This window comes from Cebus imitator, unplaced genomic scaffold (genome assembly GCF_001604975.1).
Source record: "Cebus imitator isolate Cc_AM_T3 unplaced genomic scaffold, Cebus_imitator-1.0 Scaffold197, whole genome shotgun sequence".
NCBI classification, from domain to species: domain Eukaryota; kingdom Metazoa; phylum Chordata; class Mammalia; order Primates; family Cebidae; genus Cebus; species Cebus imitator.
This window is the reverse complement of record NW_016107512.1, coordinates 1,332,922-1,353,479: the sequence shown is the minus strand read 5'-3', so window position 1 is coordinate 1,353,479 and position 20,558 is coordinate 1,332,922. Positions and strand designations below refer to the sequence as shown.

Below are 20,558 nucleotides of genomic sequence, written 5' to 3'. Positions count from 1 at the left end.
AAATAAATAAATGGGAAAAAAAAATTTGACAATATATAGTTTTAACAAGGATATGAAGAAATGGGCCCTCTCATATACTGCTGGTGGGAAAGTATATTGGTACCACAGTTTTGGAGACAAACTAGGCAAAATCTAGTAAAGCTGAGAATGTCCACACCCTAAGTACTCAGAATTCCACTTCTTGGTATATACCCTAGGGAAACTTTTGCACCTATACAAAAAGAAGACAAATAATGCTCATAGCTGGAGTATTTGTCACAACAAAAAAACTGAAAACATTCTAATTGTCTATCAACAGGAGAATAAATAACTTGTGATTTAATCATCATGAAATACTATACAATGTTTAAAAAGTGAATGAACTACAGCAATGTGTATCAACACAGATAAAGCTAAAAATCACACTGAAATGAAAAGGCAAGCTGCAGTGTAATTCATTCAATATGTATCTTGTTATATAGTGTTTAAAGGTTCTCAAATCAATCTATATAATGTTGATGGATATTTAATATATGAAATATAAAGGAATGCACAAGAATGAAAAAAGTAAATTAAGCAAAGTAATTATCGCTAGGGAAGGAGAAAGAGTAATAGGGTGAAAAAAAGATAATGCAGGCCAGGTTTGGTGGTTCATGCCTACAGTCCCAGTACTTTTGGAGGCCCAGGCAGGCAGATCACTCGATGCAAGGAGCTTGAGACTAGCCTGGCCAACATGGTGAAACCCCCTTTCTACTAGAAATACAAAAAACCAATTAGCCGGTCACACATACCTGTAATCCCAGCTACTCGGGAAGCTGAGGCACAAGAAGTGCTTCAACTTGGGAGGCGGAGGTTGTAGTGAGCAAAGATCGTGCCACTAAACTCCAGCCTAGGTGACAACAGGGTAATACTGACTTAAAAAAAAAAGATAATACAGGGGCCTCCATACTATTTTATATATTTAAAAATTTAAAAGAAGCTTGAGGCTGAGTGTGGTGGCTCACACCTGTAATCCCAGCACTTGAGGAGGCTGAGGCAGGTGGATCACTTGAGCCCAGAAGTTTGAGATCAGCCTGGACGACACAGTGAAACCCATCTCTACTAGAAATACAAAAATTAGCTGAGCATGGCTGCATGTGCCTACAATCTCAGCTACTTAGAAGGCCGAGGCAGGAGAATCACTTGAACCTAGGAGGTAGAGCCGAGGTTGCACCACTGCACTCCAGCCTGGGCTAGAGACTCTCCTTCAAAAAAAAAAAAAAAGAAAAAAAAAATTATGATACATAAAAAATTATTTTTTAAAAAGAATATTTACATAAAATTCAGTTACATGGAGTGGTGAAAATAAATTCTAATTTCTAAAAATAAATCCAAATGTGGAGAATTGTTTGCTTTTAGAAAGATGATACACTAATTGCCATGAAGATATGGAATACATTTTGCCATAAGGTACCAAGTAATAACTTTCCTTGCATTGTAATCATGGTGTTTAAGGTCATTTTAATTTCTACCAATTAAAAACAAAACAAAAAGCAAAAAACATTCTAAGACTGCTTTGATGGAGAAATGGAATATATCTTATCTACATACTCATTTTCTATATCAATCTTAGACAGCTTTAAAAAACTAGATAATAATGCAATATTCAAGAAACATCTTTAAACATAATTTTTGGTTAACATTGATTTCATTCACATAAGCAGAAAGACATGTTCATAAATGCTGAAATATGAAGCTAGTTTTAAACTAATACAAAATAAAAATAATACAGGCATGCTTTAAAATTACTTACCACAATTACTGATTTTGCTTGCTCACAATACTGGAAGTCTCCATATCGAACAGACCTACGCCCCTGTAAATAAAGATATTTAAAATTAAGCTGTAAAAGTTTTGCATTCAATATTAATAACTTTCAAACCAGTAAACGAACATGTTTAAGCACATAATAGGCTGGGTGCAGTGGCTCACGTCTGTAATTCCAGCACTTTGGGAGGTGGAGATGGGTGGATTACGAGGTCAGGAGTTCAAGACCAGCCTGGCAAAGATGGTGAAACCCCATCTCTCTTTTTTTTTTTAATTAAATAAAAAAGCATATAACAACTCTGATCAATTTTCAATATTTACAACATTCATCCTACTCATTGATAAGTTAAATTTTCTCTTCAAAGCTATGCTAACTTTTCTAAGCCATTAATAAATATATTTCCTTGAACAACACATTTATTCTAGGCATCTATAATTTCCATTTTCATAACTATATGTCCTCTTAAACTTTCTATCTGGCAATAGTTTATAACCAATATACATTTAGGCCAATATTCAAATGAAATTTTTTTTTTTGAGACAGAGTCTTGCTCTGTCACCCAGGCTGGAGTGCAATGGCGCAATTTTGGATCACTGCAACCTCCGCATCCTAGGTTCAAGCGATTCTCCTGCCTCAGTCTCCTGAGTGGCTGGGATTACAGGTGTGCGCGACCATGCCCAGCTAATTTTTGTATTTTTAGTAGAGACGAGGTTTCACCATGTTTGTCAGGCTGGTCTTGAACTCCTGACCTTGTGATCTGCCCGCCTCAGCCTCCCAAAGTGCTGGGATTATAGGTGGGACAAATGAAATTTTAAGAAAAGCCTAGATATATATATACATTTTTAACTCAATTTTCCAGGGTAACTTACCTGTAGTAAAAATAGAATTTATTATCAACATGGTAAAATTACTTACATCTCGATCTACTGTAGTTGCAAAACCAATTGCTTCTTTTTGTGTACAGTTAACAGCCTTCTGAAGAGTATAAATAACTTGTTCATAGGTATGAACCTCATCATTAAACAGCATGCAATAGTAGGTGTCACTCTTCTCTCTGTGTGATAAAATATTAATGATATATTCATTATCTATTTGCACGTTATCTTGCTCCAGGCTGACTTATTAAGAGTCTACTTTGTCCTATGTGATGTGCTAGGTACTGGACACATATCTGTAAAGAATTCATCTGTGGTCTCTGTGCTCTATGATACTACAGTCTGGTAGAGAAAATATATATTGCACATATGACTCTGTGTAAACAGGTTTTTATCAAGAAAAGAAGAAGGTAGAGCAGGGTATAACAGGCCTGGGAGCTCAGAGAAGAACTCTTGGAGAAGTAATCTGAGACCTGAAGTCAGAATTGGCTATCAGTAGCTCTTAATCATGGGCAATTCCCCTCCACTTCCCATAGTTGACCATTTGGCAACATCTGCAGACATTTTTGGTTGTCAAGACTGGGGCTTGGGGTGCTGCTGGCATCTAGTGGGTAGAAGCCAGGGATGTTGCTAAATATCTTGCAATTCACCAGACGGCCTCCATAACAAAGAATTAATCTGGCCCTTAATTCCAATAGTGCCAAGGTTGAGAAACCCTGGAGAGAGGAATGTGAAAGCAAAGGTGCTAAAGTGGCAAAGGTAAATACTGGGAGATGGAGCACAAGAAGGAAGGGGGAGATTAGTATATGATCAGTCTGCTCTGGAGAGACGCAGAAGTCTTGAACAACTTATAATTTTTTTTTTTTTTTTTTTACAGGGTCTCACTCTGTCACCCAGGCTGGAGTGCAGTGGCACAATCATGGCTCACGGCAACCTCAACCTCCCAGGTTCAATTGATCCTCCTGCCTCAGACTCACGAACAGCTAGGACTACAGGCTATTTGTGCACCACCCTGCCCAGCAAATTTTTAAATTTTTTATAGTACAGTGTCTTGCTATGTTGCCCAGGCTGGTCTCCAACTCCTGAGCTCAAGTGATCTACCTGCCTTGGCCTCTCAAAGTGCTGGGATCACAGGCATGAGCCATTGTGCTAAGCCAGCTTATAAGGTATTTTGGTTTTTGCTATCCTAAGGGCAATCAAAAATTTCAGATAGGAGATATGACCAAAACTACCTTAAAGTTGACTTTGACTGCAGTATAGAAAATGAACTGTAAGGGGCAAGAGTGTACATGGTGGTCTAGTTAGGAGGCCATGATGCCCCCAAATGAAATTAATTTGAACTAGGTTACTATAGTATACTATAGTATTCTACACGACAACAATGCTACAGTAAAAGTCATGAGGTACTAAGTTATTACCATCATTTCCAAAAAGGTATAGTCACCTCATTTTATTAGAAAACACTTAACCTATAATTTTATCTAAAACACAATTGAGAGCAAAAAAGAAATACCACCAATGACCCTCAGATCCTCATTCCAGCTTGTATTCATTCTAAACTATGACTATAATTCCAACAAGCTTGGTCTTACTTCTAAGAAAGAAAGTTGTTTGAGACAAGCACACTAACAAGGGAAAGAAAGTCCTAATCTTAATATATATGTGGCAGAATCCGGCTCTCTGGTCACAAGTTTGTAACCTCAATAATTTACGTAAAAATGGTATATGTACACTAAAAAAGCACAGTGTAGAATATATTTTATTAAAAGTTAGAATCAAAATGATTAAAACTGAATTTGAGCATTTATTCAAACCAGAAAACTCATTTATATCAGAGTTCATTCCCTAATGATATTAATATATAATAAAACAAAAACTAGAATTGTAAAGTTAACCTGTCATTTTATCATACAATCGAACAGAAAACTGGTTACACCTGAAACCAGTCCTAGAGCTATGACATAGTTTAAATATGGCTACAAACCAACTAATCAACCAATCAACCAACCAAACAGGGAGAAACCTCCACCAAGTAAGTGGATCACATATGTTTTAAAACTACAAAATCAAGGTTTTTGTTCTGCTAAAAACTCATTATTTAAAAAATGATTATGCCCTATACTAGCTGTGCTAAAGTTAAAATTTAGTAGTTCTTCACACACAAAGAATAAACAGGTAGGTTATACTTACACCATCTCTAAATCTGCTGGCAATTCACTTTCTTTTTCCCAGGTTAATATCTCTACTGCATACCGAAACATAATAGCAAAAATGTTGTAAGTTCTTGCTATCACATCTTCTGATAAATGAACAAGAGGATCCTGAAAGAGAGAACAGGAAAAAAAATATAAAAGGGGGCAACCATGTTAAATGTACATTAATTTTCATTCTGCATCTAGCTCATATCTCACTGTAACCTCAAATTCCTGGGCTCAAAGTGATTGTCCACCTCAGCCTAAAACTCAATTATTCATAAAATATTGGTAATAGCAGTATCTATCTTATGAGGCTGTTTTGGGAATTAAATGAGATAGACCAAGTAGTCAGTGTTAACATCTAGTTATTAATAATTACTGATCTGAATTCAAATGGATGGGAGCAGCATTTGTGAGAGAAATTTCAGATTACAAAAATTTCACTAAGGTTGTTGTTCAGTTAATATTTCTTATTTAATTAAATCTCATTCCAAATAGGATTACAGCAATTTAAGAATATATCTATATCCCAGCTACTTGGGAGGCTGAGACAATGAATGACTGAATTCAGGAGTTAAGAGATCAGCCTAGGCAACACAGTAACAAAAACCATGTCTCTAAAAATTAAGTAATTTTTCTTTAAAGAATACACCTAAAAAAAAAAAAAAAAAAAAAAAAAGGGAGAAAAAAAAAAAAAAAAAAATACAAAACAAGAAAAGGAAAATAAAGATAGGAAAATAAACCACAGTNAAAAACCATGTCTCTAAAAATTAAGTAATTTTTCTTTAAAAAAAAAACAAAAAAAAAAAAAAATACACCTAAAAGGGTGGTATACAAAAAAAAAAGATGTACAAAGCAGGTAAAGGAAAATAAAGATAGGAAAATAAACCACAGTCAAGGTAACATCTATTTATAAATAGAGATCACATAAATTTCCACACAGCTACTACAGACAGGCTGTTTCCAACCATTTGGCTCTTTTTCCAGAAGTCTCATTAAAAGGAAACACAATCAGTTACCAGATTCACACCAGGAGAAATGTAACATTTCCTAACACAGAGACCTAAGAGAAATCCCTTATGGACTCTTATAAAGACTAGCAAAGGAGATACCACACATTATGTGGTGGTTCTTAATGGCGAGAGGGACATCTCACCACCCTCCTCACTCACTCCCACACCCAAGGAGCCATTTGGAAATCTAGCTGGGCATTTTTTGTTGTCACTGTAGAGGAAGATGCTAGGGACATTTAGGGAGTGGGAACTGTGGGCTAAACAATGCCTTCAATAACCTACACCTAGGTCAACAAACTCTTTCTGTAATGGGAAAACAGCTACAAATATTACATTAAAACTTAAGCATGACTGCTTTAATAACATTTTATTTATGGGCACTGAAATTTGGATTTCATGTAATTTTCTCATGTCACAAAATACAATTCTGTTGATTTTTTTCAACTATTTAAAAACAGACACAAAAACAGGTTGTGGACAAGATTTGGCTTGCAGGAATCAGAGCTTGCTGAATCCTGTCCTATACAATGAAGAACTATCCCACCCCCAAATGCAGAGTTGCGAAGACCTGTGGAACTCTTAAAAACAGTATTTCTGTAAGTAATTACCAGGTTCATCCCAGCTTTTTCTGAAGATGTAGGCTAAATGTATGACAAAAAAAAAAAAAAAAAATTATGTTCAATAGTTACTTGGGAAGAGGTATGCTAAACATAATGCTATCTTAATATCTTAAAGTCTTACCCTGGAAGACTTCATTTCTCTTAAACTTTTTTTTTTTATTTTTGAGACAGGGTCTCACTCTGTTGCCGAGGCTGGAGTGCAGTGGCGCTATCATGGCCCACCGCATCCTCAACCTCCCCAGGCAGGCTCTGGTGATCCTCCTACCTCAGCCTCCCAAGTAGCTGGGACTACAGGCATACAGCATTAAGCCTGGCTAATTTTTGTAATTTTTGTATAGATGGGGTTTTGCCATATTGCTCAGGCTGGTCTTGAACTTCTGGGTTCAAGTGATCTGCTCACCTCGGCCTTCCATAGGGCTGGGATTACAGCAAGAGCCACTGTACCTGGCCTTAATTAAACTCTTAAATATAAATTAATGGTAAAGTTTGGAAGCTTTATTCTCTGTCTAGTTTTAGGAGTATACATTCTCCAGGAAGAATTGTATGACGTTTGGATAGGCAGGTGAGCTTGTTGGCGTCTTCTTAAAATTTAGGAAATTAACCAGAGCTTGGACTGTTTGATAGCCATCCCACTAATGTATGAGGATAAAGCCAACAGAGCAAAGGTATGTAGGCAGATTAAAATAATTTTCTAAGAAAGTTTTGAAGTCTACTCTAACACAAGGATAAAAAAGGTGACAGAAGTCCTACAGTATTTTTTCCATATAAATAACAAGGAATTCACAGAACATAAAATTAACTATTTTAAAGTGAACAAGTCAGTGGTACTTGGTACATTTACTATATGTGCAACTACTACAATCTAGTGCCAAAACATTTCCATCACTCCAAAGTAAAACCCCTTATATACTAAGCCATTTCTCTCCATTTTCCTCTTCCCCATCCGCTGACAAACTACCAATCTATTTTTTCTCTCTACAGACTTATTTATTCTGAATATTTCATATAAAAGGAATCATACAATATGTGACGTTTTGACTCTAGCATCTTTCACTATGTTTTAGAGGTTCATGCATGTTGTAGCATGTATCAGTACCTCATTTCTTTTTTTTGAGACAGAGTCTTGCTCTGTCGCCCAGGCTGGAGTGCAGTGGCGAGATCTCAGCTCACTGCAACCTTCACCTCCCAGATTCAAATAATTCTTCTGTGTCAGCCTCCTGAATAGCTGAGATTACATACAAGCACGTGCCGCCAAGCCCAGCTAATTTTTGTATTTTTAGTAGAGACGGGTTTCACCATGTTGGTCAGGCTGGTGTTGAACTCCTGACCTCGTGATCTGCCCGCCTCAGCCTCCCAAAATGCTGAGATTACAGGTGTGAGCCACTGTGCTCAGCCCTTCATTCCTTTCTATGGATGAAAAAATTCCATTCTATGTATATTATCACAATTTGTTCATCCATCCATCCATCCACTGATGAACATTTGGGCTGTTTCTACCTTTTGACTATTGTGAACAACATTGCTACAACATGTGTATGCATGTACTTGCTCGACTTCTGGTTTTCAGTTCTTTTGGGTATATATCTAGGTATGAAATTCAAAATCCTATGGTAATGTTTAATACTTTGAGGAATAGCCAAGCTGTTTTCCACAGCATTGAATCATTTTCTATTTCCACCAGCAATATACAAGAGCTCTAATTTCTCATTATATCCTTGTCAACACTTATTATTATTTTTATTTTTAATATTTTTTTGAGACAAAGTCTCGATGTCGCCCAGGCTGGAGTGCAGTGGTGCGATCTCGGCTCACTGCAACCTCTGCCTCCTGGGTTCAAGCAATTCTCTTACCTCAGCCTCCCAAGTAGCTGGGACTACAGGCATATGCCACCGTGCCTGGCTAATTTTTTTGTATTTTTAGTAGAGATGGGGTTTCACCGTGTTAGCCAGGATGGTCTCGATCTCCTGACCTTGTGATCCACCCACCTCGGCCTCCCAAGGTGTTAGGATTACAGGTATGAGCTATTATTATTTTTAATAGTCATCCTACTGGGTATGAAGCAGTATTTCACTGTGGTTTTGAATTTGCATTTCCCTAATGACTAATGATGTTTAGCATCTTTTCACCATGTGTTTGATCATTCATATATCTTCTCTGTAAAAATGTCTATTCAAGTCTTTTGTCCATTTTTACATTGGGTTATCTTTTTCTTGTTGAGTTGCAAGATACAAACTCTGGATATTAGATCCTTATTGGATATATGGCTTGGATATATGGATATACACTTTCTCCCACAGTCCTAAAGTTTTATACAAGTGGTTTTTAACATTTTTCTAAAGCACAGTTCTTTTTTTCAAATATATTTTTATTTGTCCTGTATTTCCACATACAGAACTCCAACCAAATATATAAAAATGGAGCTTCTTCAAGAGAAGTGGAAAAATCTGGAACCTTGACCACTTGGCATCTTACTGTAGCAAATTATAGAACACTTTCACAATACAAAGGAAACACAAACAAAACACGTTTTCCATAGCACTGAATCAGTTTGTACAAATTTTGATTTGTACAAAACAGAGAAACAGCCTAAAAGATACAATACTACATCAAAAGCCTTGATCATTCTGATAAAATCTATTTGAAACCTGTAGGGTATGGGTACCAGGAATAACTTTTAGACAGGGTCACAATCGTGACTCACTGTAACCTCTGCCTCCCATAGCTCAAGCGGCTCCCACTTCAGCACCCCCAATCTGAGTGGCTGGGACCATAGACATGTGCCACCACACCCAGCTAACTTTTTTTTTTTTTTTTTGTAGGGATGGGGTTTTGCCATTTGCCCAGGCTGGTCTCAAACTCCCAAGCTAAAGTGATTCACTCTCCCAGGCTGAGGAAAGACTGTTAACATCCACTTGCCCCAAATCTCTATCAGGCCTACCAACAATGTAGAAGTACTTGGGTGTATCTATTCCCCTGCCATTTAAAAATAATAAAATCTGAAAGAAGCATCTTGAATCAAACAACAAATTGTCATAAAAAGCAGCAGAAGAGGGACAGCCACAGGTTGGCTAATGGATATAAGAACGAAGCTAGATAGAAAGAGTAAGTTGTAATGCTCTACAGCACAACTATAATTAACAACAATTGACTGTATATTTTCAAATAGCTAGAAGAGCTGATTGTGAAAGTTTCCAGTATAAAATAATGTTAAATGTTTGAAGTGATGGGTATGCTAATTACCCTAATTTGATCATTATACATCATATACATGTAACAAAATGTCACACTGCGCCCCATAAATATCACACTATACCCCATAAATATGTACAATTATGTGTCAATTAAAAAACAATTTTGTTTTTTATAATCTATTGTAGTATACCACTGAAAGATTTAATCATTGTATAATTATAGTTAAGTGAGTTATCAGAAACATATGAAAAGTTTTTGAATCTTTTTTAAAAAGGCAGCAGAGATTTAAGCATTTATTTTGTGGGAGTCTACTATTCCATTAGAAATATTAATTAAGAAAAATAATGCAGGATCAACAATTTGAAAAACACAGTGAACAGTGGGGATTATTTGTACTGAGCTATCAGTACTACACATGGCCCCATCACATATCCAATGATAACGGATTAACCAGGAGAGAATGATTGGGGTTGGCTGTCATGTTTAGTAACAGAAAGGAAACTTATCTGGCCCAGAAAGTCTTTGTTGTAACAAAGATATACAAAATTCAACTTAGTTAAGTGGTCTACACATATAGGAAAAATAATCCCCTCTATCATAAATTAGCACTCAAATAAACTTCAAGTTTGCCTAAAACAAAACCCCAACCAAATAAAAAATCAGAATTAAACAAAATTTTCAGAATTTCAACTGTGTACTATTAGTAACCATAGACATCCACAAAATGTAAAGAGCTTTCAAAGTAAACCAGTTGCTGTCAATAGTGGAAGTACTATTTGCTTATCCATTTCTCACATCATCTAATGACTATTTCTAAAAATATTTCAAATGTGGGTTAAAAACAACTTTGTGAAAATGTTTTTACCTCTTCTTCCTCAATTTCAGAGGTGTTAAGTTCATGTTTCTGACAGTAAGGACCCTCTTTCCAAGCTTCAGCATCACCACAGTCACAGAAACCTCCACCTCCTGATGTTGTCATCTTGAAAAAAAATTGTAAAGTATCTTGTCAATAAATATTTACGGGGGGGCTATCAGATAATAAATAAGAATATCAAGTGCTCAGGAAATACCATTGCTTAAGTGTTTAATTTCTTTGGAGGCATAAAATTAGATAAAATGTCAAACCTCTCAATGTTTTAAAGTCTATTTTAAATAAGACTATAAGCTAGTGATTTCAAAATAAAATAACCTACTTTGTAATGGTAGCTACAGATATTTAAAAGAGGATATGTTTGCCTACATGACTTCCTTAATTAGGAAAATCATGAGGATCACAAGGGTTTTCCTGCTGGGTTTTGGTTAAATTGGTATAATGCTGATATCTATGCTACAGGTTGTGATGCTATAAAAGTAATAGACTCAGGGGTTATACAGATTCCTATAGCTGCTGTCTCCTAAAACAGTCTGAGTGCTGCATTTGCTTTGGAGAAATTAACCAACAAATACTATAGAAAGGGTTAATTTTTCTTCTCTAATACTCCCTAAATAGCCATTCTTTGAAAGGACAGGTAATAGGGGCTCAGGAAATACGAAATAGACTGCTTGATAATAAAAACTCTTCACCACCCTGCAAGGTTCAGGAATTATTCATACTTCCTTAAGACAGGGCAATGATTTGAGAAATCTGGTATCACAGAGCCAGAATTAACGACTGATAGACAAGAAATTCTGCTTTTCTTAAAATACTATGAGGAAGAGCCTAGTAACAGGTATTAGATACAGCAAATTTTAGAATGAGTCCTATTATATTCTGCCCAAAGTAAGTATTTGTGTGCTACATATCACAATATAACTAATGTAACCCCACAAATGACAACTATCCCCAGGGAATGCAAAGATACATGCCAAGAAACGCTGGTAGGAGTCATTTGGAAAATGACATGTGCTTGTTTCAGTTATCAAACACAGGCAGAACAGCTTAAAGGAAACTGGGCCTCTTTTACTGATTTATGAGACTAATGAACAGAGAAGAATATAAGCAGCCCAATTATGTGGCTGTTTTTAATTTATTTACATTTTTTATTTTGGGATGGAGTCTCACTCTGTAGCCCAGGCTGGAGTGCAGTAGGGTGATCTTGGCTCACTGCAACCTCTGCCTCCCAGGTTCAAGTGATTCTCCTGCCTCAGCCTCCCAAGCAGCTGGGATTACAGGTGTGCACCACCATGCCTGGCTAATTTTAATTTTTTTTTTTTAGTAGAGACAGGGTTTTATCACGTTGGTCAGGCTTGTCTCAAACTCCTGACCTTAAGTGATCCCCCACCTTGGCCTCCCAAAGTGCTGGGATTACAGGCGTGAGCCACCACAGCCAGCTCTGTAACTGTTTCAGTTCATATTATGAACTCTTGGGTAGAATAAATAAAAACAAACAGGAGGAAAAGCTTTGACCCAGATGGGCTCCTGCATTAAGAATATTAAAATATTCCTTCTCTACCTTTCTATTTTATGATTAGGGTGAAAAATTCCATCTAACAACAGTTCCCTACAATGTAGGAGATGCCCTTTAATAAACATTTGAAAATAGCAAAACAAAAACAAACTAGTTGAAAAGCAATACAGAAGAGCTGATATCTCTATTACCTTTTTAAAATCGTATGCTCCAAGAAGTGTGCATTCATAATTTGTTTCTACATTGCCATCCTATGTGCCATGGTATCTAAATAAACAAACTGTTTAAACCACCCTCCCCCCATTTTAGTGTTAAATTTTTTGCATTTTAAAAAGAAAGAAAATCATAAAATGCAATACTGGGCATGGTTATTATTTGGACATTACTAACCCTATATCGATGATCTCTGTGAATACTTCCCAAAAAGCACTCCATGCACAAAACACAAGTTGGATCAACTGCACAGTCTCTGTAGAGTTAAAGAAAAAAAAAAATCAGAGTGTCAGAAAATAACTATATACAACAGAAATATTTCAAATTGGAATCCACCCTAGAAGAATGATAATAGTAAAGTTTCTTGGTGTTTTAAAAAAGGAAGTATCATTCCCAAAGATCTGTCAGATCTTTGATCAATGAAAGCAGTCGAAGGACCTGCTTCTCCATATGGATGCATACTAGGAAGTCTTTCAAGGCACGTTATTAGAACAATACATTTCAATGTAATGGTGTTTTCCCACAGATTTGTGGAAATCACATTACACGTTAAAATACATAGATGTATATGAAATAGATTCAAAATATTTATGAATTCCTAAGATTCATATATTGGAATTTCAAACAATTTCTTCCAAACAGGCATTTGAGACCAAGGGTCTTCAAAGTGACATATATGCACCCCTAGAAAGGCAAAAAAATCAACTGCAATGCAAGATGACAATATTAGAACTTACATTTCTACGTAAATTTTAACTAAAAAGGGAAATTAAACATTCTACTGGTTCACTGCACAGAATGATACAGGTCTCCTCACATAGCCCCTATTTCTGGTATTCACACAACACATATGGTCCATGAGAAATCCTGATTCAAGAGTAAGAGCCTCAAAAGGTTGCTTGGGGTGCCCTGAGTTGCTTCATTTGCTTTAATCATATTGCCAGTTAGATATATTTATAGATCATATATTAAGAGAATCTGGACAATTCCATGAAATGAAATGGGGAGTGTAAAATAAATCTATATTGGTTCCTGACACCAGGCTCCTAAAACTCTTGTAGATGAGGGTGCCAGCAGATGTGCTAAAATTTAGTCTTTAGCCTTAGTTACTGCCACAGAAATCCCTTGGGTGACAGAAGAGTCTTTTTTTTTTCTTTAATTGAGCCAGGCTGAAGTGCAGTGGCACGCTTATGGCTCACTGCAGCCTCAACCTCAACCTCCTGGGCTCAAGTGATCCTCCCACCTCAACTTCCCTGGTAGCTAGGAGTACAGGTGCGTGCTACAATGGAGGGCCAATTTCTGTATCTTTTGTAGAGATGGAGTTTTACCATGTTGCCCAGGTTGGGTCTCCAATTCCTGGGCCCAAGCAATCCTCCTGTCTCCGCCTCACAAAGTGCTGGGATTACAGGCATGAGCCACTGTACCCAGCCAAGTCTTTTGTTCTGACAAGGTGAATGACGGCTGGGAGCTTCAAGACTGCTTTAGGATGGAAGCTGGTTGCCAGGGGACCCAAGCACGTGATTAAAGGGTTGAAACTTAAAGCCCCACTCCCAGCTCTGAGGATGGTGAACTGATCAGCAGTGGGCAATGATGTAATCAATCATGGTTATGTAATGAAGTCTCCACAAAAAATCAAAAGGACTGGAAGAGCTTCCAAATTTCTTTTTTGAATGGAATCTCATTGTGTTGCCCAGTTTGGAGTGCAGTGGTGTTATCTCAGCTCACGGCCGCCTCTGCCTCCCCATTTCAAGTAATTCTCCTGCCTCAGCCTCCTGAGCAGCTGGGACTACAGGTGTGTGCCACCATGCCCAGCTAATTTTTGTATTTTCAGTAGAGACGGGGTTTCCCCATGTTGGCCAGGCTGGTCTCAAACTCCTGACCTCAGGTGATCCACCTGCTTCGGCCTCCCAAAGTGCTGGGATTACAGGCGTAAGCCGCTGTGCCTGGCCTTGTTGTTGTTTTGTTTCTTGAGAAAGGGTCTAGCTCTGTCACCCAGGCTGGAGTGTGGCCTGATCACAGCTCAATGCAACCTTAAACTTCTGGGTTTGAGCAATCCTCCCACTTCAGTCTCCTGAGTAGCTGCAACTACAGGCTCAAGCCACTATACCTGGCAACTTCTTGTTTTTTTTTTTTTTTTTTTTTTTTCCTTTTTTTGGTAGAGACAGCATCTTGGTATGTTGCCCAGGCTAGTCTCAAACTTCTAGCTTCAAGTAATCATCTGCCTCAGTCTTCCAAAGTACTGAGATTATAGGAATGGGCCACCATGCATGGCCCCTATAAAAATTCAACAAGATTTAATGAACTTCCAAGTTGCTGGAACTGCACCCAGGGACTGAGGTGCTAGGAGGGTGGTAGGCCCCGAGAGAGCATGGAAGCTCCTCACCCTTTCTCCCATACCTTGCCCTATTGTGTCTCCAATCTGGCTGTTCTTCTGTATCCTTTACAATATCCTTTATAATAAACCAGTAAATATAAGTGTTCCCCTGTGTTCTGTAAGCTGTTCTAGCAAGTTAATCCAACCCAAGGAGGAACTACTGGAGACCCCAACATATGGCTGGTCAGTCAGAAGTATAGGTGACTACTAATTGCAATTGGCGTCTAACGTAGGGGGGCAGACTTGTGAGACTGAGCTGTTAGCCTTTGGATTCTGACAATAACTCTAGGTAGACAAGAGTCAGAATTAAATTGTAAGATACCCAGCCAGTGTTCACAGTGGGTGAAATCCTTAGTGTAAAAAAAAACCTCACATATCTGGTGTCAGAAGCGTTGCATGAGAATGTAGAGAAAAAGTGTGTTTTTCCCAGAATAATAAAAAAAGGAAGAAAAAAATGAGTGCAAAATAAAAACATTTTCAGATGAGATCAGGACATTCAGGGTGGTATGGCCATAGATAATAAAAATATTTTCAGATAAACATAAACTGAGAGAACTAATAATTAGTAACCACAGTAAAAGTCAAGAACAATGGCCCACAGCCTCTGGTTCAACCTGCAACGTAGGAATGATTTTTTTTTTTAGATGGAGTCAAGCTCTGTTGACCAGGCTGGAGTACAGTGGCATGATCCTCCTGCCTCAACCTTCTGAGCAGCTGGGATTACAGGCACACGCCACCATGCCCAGCTAATTTTTTTTTTTTTTTTAAGTACAGACGGGGCTTCACCATGTTGGTCAGGCTGGTCTCGAATTCCTGACCTTGTGATCTGCCTGCCTTGGCCTCCCAAAGTGCTAGGATTACAGGCATGAGCCACTGCGCCTGGCCAAGAATGATTTTTACATGTTTAAACAGCTATTTTAAAAAAGAAGAAGGCTGGGCTTGGTGGCTCATGCCTGTAATCCCGCACTTTGGGGGGCTGACGCAGGAGGATTACTTGAGTCCAGGAGTTCGAGAACCGTCCTGGCAACACAGTGAGACCCCATCTCCACAAAAAATTTAAAAATTAGGCAGGCATGGTGGCATGCACTGGTAGTCTCAGCTATTTGGGAGGCTGAGGTGAGAAGATTGTTTGAACCTGGGAGGTCATGGCTGCAGCGAGTTGTGGTTATACCACTGCACTCCTGCCTGGGCAGCAGACAGGGCAAGACCCTGTCTCAAAGAAGGAAAGAAAAAAAAATTAAAAGAAAAAGAATTTGCAACAAAGACTGCATATATATTTTCTACTTGGATTTTTACAGAAAAAGCTTACTAACCTCTAATCCAGGAAGAATCAAGATCACTGGGCGCAAGATATGTGTGGGTTAATTTTAATGGTTATACATATTTTTTTCCTATCTTTTCTTAATGTCTTTAAAAGACTAACATGTTAAAGCAAAAAACTGTAACATTGCATTGTAAGGTCTATAATGTTTATTGGTACAATATATATGACAAGAAGCACAAAGGATGAAAGGAATAAATGTAACTATAAATGCAAGGTTCATTTATTTTACGTGAAGTACTAAAAACAGACTTTGACAAGTTAAAGATGCATATTATAATCCTGATTTACCATTTAAAAATATACAAGAGAATAGCTAAAAAGCAAAAAAAAAAAAAAAGCTAAAAAAAAAAAAAAAAAAAAGAATCAAAATGAAATGCTACAATTTTAATTATCCCAAAAGGAACAGAGGAACAACAACAACAAAAAACAGGGACAAACAGAAAACAAATAGCAAAATAGTAGACCTAAATCAACAACTAATAATTGTAGGCATATCAGTAATTACATCCAACAACTGCAAAATATACCTTCTTTTCAAAGGCATATAGAATAAGACTAACCATGTTGCCCAACCATAAAAGAAGTTTAAAGTTTTGTTTGTTGAGACAGGGTCTGGCTGTATTGCCTAAGCTAGAGTACAGTGGTACAATCTCAGCTCAATGCAACCTCCGCCTCCTGGGCAAGTTGTTCTCCCACATAGCTGGGAATACAGGAGTGCTCCACTATGCCCAGCAAATTTTTGTATTTTTTTGGTAGAGATGGGGTTTCGCCATATTGCCCAGGCTGGTCCTGAGCTCCTGGGATAGAGCTATCCATCCATCTTAGCCCTCCAAAGTGCCAGGATTAGGCGTGAAAAAGCACTTAAAACTCACATAGGGACCAAGAGATAAAATTTTGATGACATAAATTTGAGTTTCCTACCTGAATGGATTACCTCAAAGCCTTTATGGTTCTACTATTTCCTACTAGACAAAGGCAGCTAGCTACATGTCAAGTTGATATGATACCTCATGTACTTCTACATTTCATTCTGCACCAAACTGAATAAAAATAATCACAAATCTCCAAAATAAGAACATAAGACTCATTTTAGACAACTATAGAAATCTAAATTATCTAGAAGATATTTACCACTCACCACCTGTCATTTTCCCAGGTCAGAGACAGCAGTGTAGACAAGAGAAATTCCATTATATTGAAGGCCCCGTGATAACATAAAGAATTAAAATTCTACCTCTCGGTATTTACTGAAACATGTACAAGGAGATGTACACAAACATGTACAGGGTATTCTTTGTAGCACTGTTTGCTACAGAAAGATAACCTAAAAATCTCCATTTCTAACTTCACTATTAGGTCAATCAAATAAACTATGGCTTGTCCTTACTATGAAAACCCAGTAGTTATAAAGAATGAGGTAGATTTATGTATACTGACACAAAAAGATCTCCAAAACAAACTGTTAAATGAAAAAATGTAAGCCACGATATACATAGTATAATTTCATTCATGTATGTATAATACACACAGTATAATTTCAGCATGTATCACACATGTTGGCCAGGTACAGTGGCTCATACCTGTAATCTCAGCACTTTGGGAGCCTGAGGTGGGAGGATCCCTTGAGTGCAGGAGTTTGAGACCAGCCTGGGCAATATAGGGAAATCCTGTCTCTACAAAAATACGAAAGTTAGCTGAGTATGGTGGCACAAGCCTATGTTTCTAGCTACTTGGGCCCAGGAGTTGGAGGCTGCAGTGAGTCATAATCATACCACTGTACTCTAGACTGGGTGACAGAGTGAGACTCTGTCTCAAAAAAAGAAATAACTAATGGTTTTAAAACTAACACAATGTTGATTCCAATCTCTGGACTATTCATATTATAAACAAACAGCTTGATATGGTTTGGATATGTGTCCCCTCTAAATCTCGTGTTGAACTGTAATCCCCAATGTTGGAGGCGGGGCCTGGTGGGAAGTGACTGAATCATGGTAGGGATTTCTCATGAACAGTTTAGGAGCATCCTCTTGGTGCTGTTCTCCCAATAGTGAGTTTTCTTGAGATCTGGTTGTTTAAAAGTGTGTGGCACCTTCTCTTCACCTCTTGTTCCTGCTCTCGCCATGTGAAATGCCTGCTCTCCTTTCCCCTTCAGCCATGACTGTAAGCTTCCTGAGGTCCTTACCTGAAACTGAGCATGTGTGGGCCATGCTTGTACAGCCTTGCAGAACTGTGACCCAATTAAACCTCTTTTCTTTATAAATTATCCCACCTCAGGTATTTCTGTATAGCAATGCAATAACAGCCTAACACTCAGTTTTAAAATAGAACCCTGAAAGAGATCAAGACTTCAAGGTTTTTAAAAAGCAAGAAACTGAAAGAACAACCCCTCTTCATGGAAATAAGTCATTCTTCCATATGAGAGCTTTATTATTTCCACACAGAAAAGGAACTGGAACTATCTGCACCCCTCTGCTTATCATGGCTCAGTAATTTATATGAAGAAGAGTATTCAATTTTAAAAGGCCTCACACATATATACTTTATAGTTACCTATGTGCTTTTACACACGTTACTTCATTTTATCCTAATGACTCAGGGACGAAAAATAACTCTAAAAAACATAAAAAAAAAAAAAATCATTGCTAAAGACACTTTTAATGCTCATCCACATCCCAGTTTCATCTATCCCTGAGACTTAGGAGAATTACACCTTCCCAACTTGTTCTGTAGCTGGACAGAGGCATTCGGACTAGTTTTGCCTAATGAGACTTGGGCAAGGTCATCATTTCTGAGTCAAAGTATTTACTTGCTGGGCATGATCTACAAGCTCTATTCTGCTCTTGCTGTGGTGAACCCTGAAAGCATTACGCCAAGCTTGTGGAAATATAAGATGGGGTGAAGAAACTACCTGGAGCAGAGCCCTCTACTTACCACGGCACTCATCTGAATTGGTCACACAGTCTGAGTAATAAATATATCTTGGTATTTAAAGTCTTTGGAATTATAGAGTTGTCATTTTTAGCATAATCTCAACTGTCATGACCAACAGAATCAGAGTCAAAACATCCCAACAGAAAGAAATGATAAATGTTCAAGGTAATGGACATCCTAGTTACCCTGATTTGATCATTATACTTTACGTGCATGTATAAAAATATCACATATACCCCATAAATACATACAATTATATACCAATACAAACTAGCATTAAAGCAAAAAAAATTAAGCAAAATTATTTAATAGTTAATAAAGTATCATAAAATACTATCTAGAAACAAAAATACTCCCGATGGCAGCATAAGCCACCCCTGCCCCCAATGCTGATTTCTGATTATCTAAAACATTCATGCGATACATTTTTAAATGTTAAAAAAGAAGGTTCTCAATTTAACTATACTAAAAAAACAGGGGAATGAAATCTCACTTCTCTATATCTTAACAGAAGTATTAAGTTAAAAACTTAAGTTACTCGTGAAAGTATGATTTCATAATCTACTAGTGTTTTTTCTTAATGGTTATAAAATGTCAAAATATACATTATCAAAATCAACACTAAGGTTTTTGTCCACTAAGATTTTTATACTCTAAAACCATTTCTATTCAGTAATGAATAACAAATGCTAAGTTTGACCACTCTTTTCCTAATAGAGTAAATAAAAAGTAGCTTACTGCCTATAAACACCCAGATAGCTTTTTTCTGACACCATGGAGACTTCAGAAAAATAATTTGTGGCCAACACAATTTTAGAAGCTATGAACAAATAACTCTCCATGGCAAAACTAATCTATTCCCTCCACAAATCCTTTTTCTAAGTACTATATACAGAAGATCCTTTAAATCATTTTTTCTCATTAAAGAAACCTCCCATATAATGGATATCAGTTACCTCTATCCTGAAGGGTGCAGTTTAGAAACCTCCCCAGAATTCCAATAACCATATTTCATCTTTCCAAATAACAGACTCTATGTCATTTACCAGTGCACTAGGTTTCATGGGAACATCTACTTTTAAAATGAGATACTCATCCCCAGCACCCAGCATGGCCATTTACTGTGAGTTTACTGTGTACCAAGTATTGTGTAAAGCACTACAAAGGATCTCATTTACCCTCTCAACAACACTGTAAAAAAGAATCTGGCCGGTCTTTGATCTGGTTCCTGGGAGGTAAACTCTAAACCCCTGGCATCACTTATGTGGTCAGAGTGTCTCTGTTATTTGTGGGACTTTCCCACAAATAAGAAAAACTATACATCCTAGAACAAGACTTATTTTGGATCTGTCCTGACAAAACAGAAGGGAGGCCGGGTGGGGTGGCTCACACTTGTAATCCCAGCACTTTGAGAGGCTGAGGCGGGCAGATCGCTTGAGGTCAGGAATTTTGAGACCAGCCTGGCCAACATGGTGAAACCCTATCTCTACTAAAAATACACAGATAAGCTGGTGTGCACCTGTAGTCGTCTATGCAGGAGGCTGAGGCAGGAGAATTGCTTGAACCCGGGAGGTGGAGGTTACAGTGAGCTGAGATCATGCCACTACAATCCAGACTGCACTATGGGGTGAGATTCCATCTCAAAAAA

General features: G+C 37.6%; 1 protein-coding gene across 8 annotated transcripts in view; it reads right to left on the bottom strand.

Annotated features, from left to right (window-relative positions):
• Nucleotides 1-20,558, bottom strand: part of UBR2 (ubiquitin protein ligase E3 component n-recognin 2) — a 118,178-nt gene that overhangs the window by 83,374 nt on the left and 14,246 nt on the right. For 7 of the 8 annotated variants that reach the window (XR_005203228.1, XM_017547295.2, XM_017547294.2 and 4 more), the window contains exons 3-7: nt 12,459-12,537; nt 10,547-10,660; nt 4,852-4,982; nt 2,702-2,840; nt 1,772-1,834 (exon numbers count right to left, since the gene is read on the bottom strand). Coding sequence is in view for 6 of the 8 variants with exons in the window: in XM_017547295.2 (XP_017402784.1) it covers nt 1,772-1,834; nt 2,702-2,840; nt 4,852-4,982; nt 10,547-10,660; nt 12,459-12,537 (526 nt within the window). In the remaining 2 variants the exon portion in view is untranslated. Of the gene's footprint in view, nt 1-1,771; nt 1,835-2,701; nt 2,841-4,851; nt 4,983-10,546; nt 10,661-12,458; nt 12,538-20,558 lie in introns of those variants that run through there. The other variant, XM_037745304.1, reaches the window with a different exon arrangement.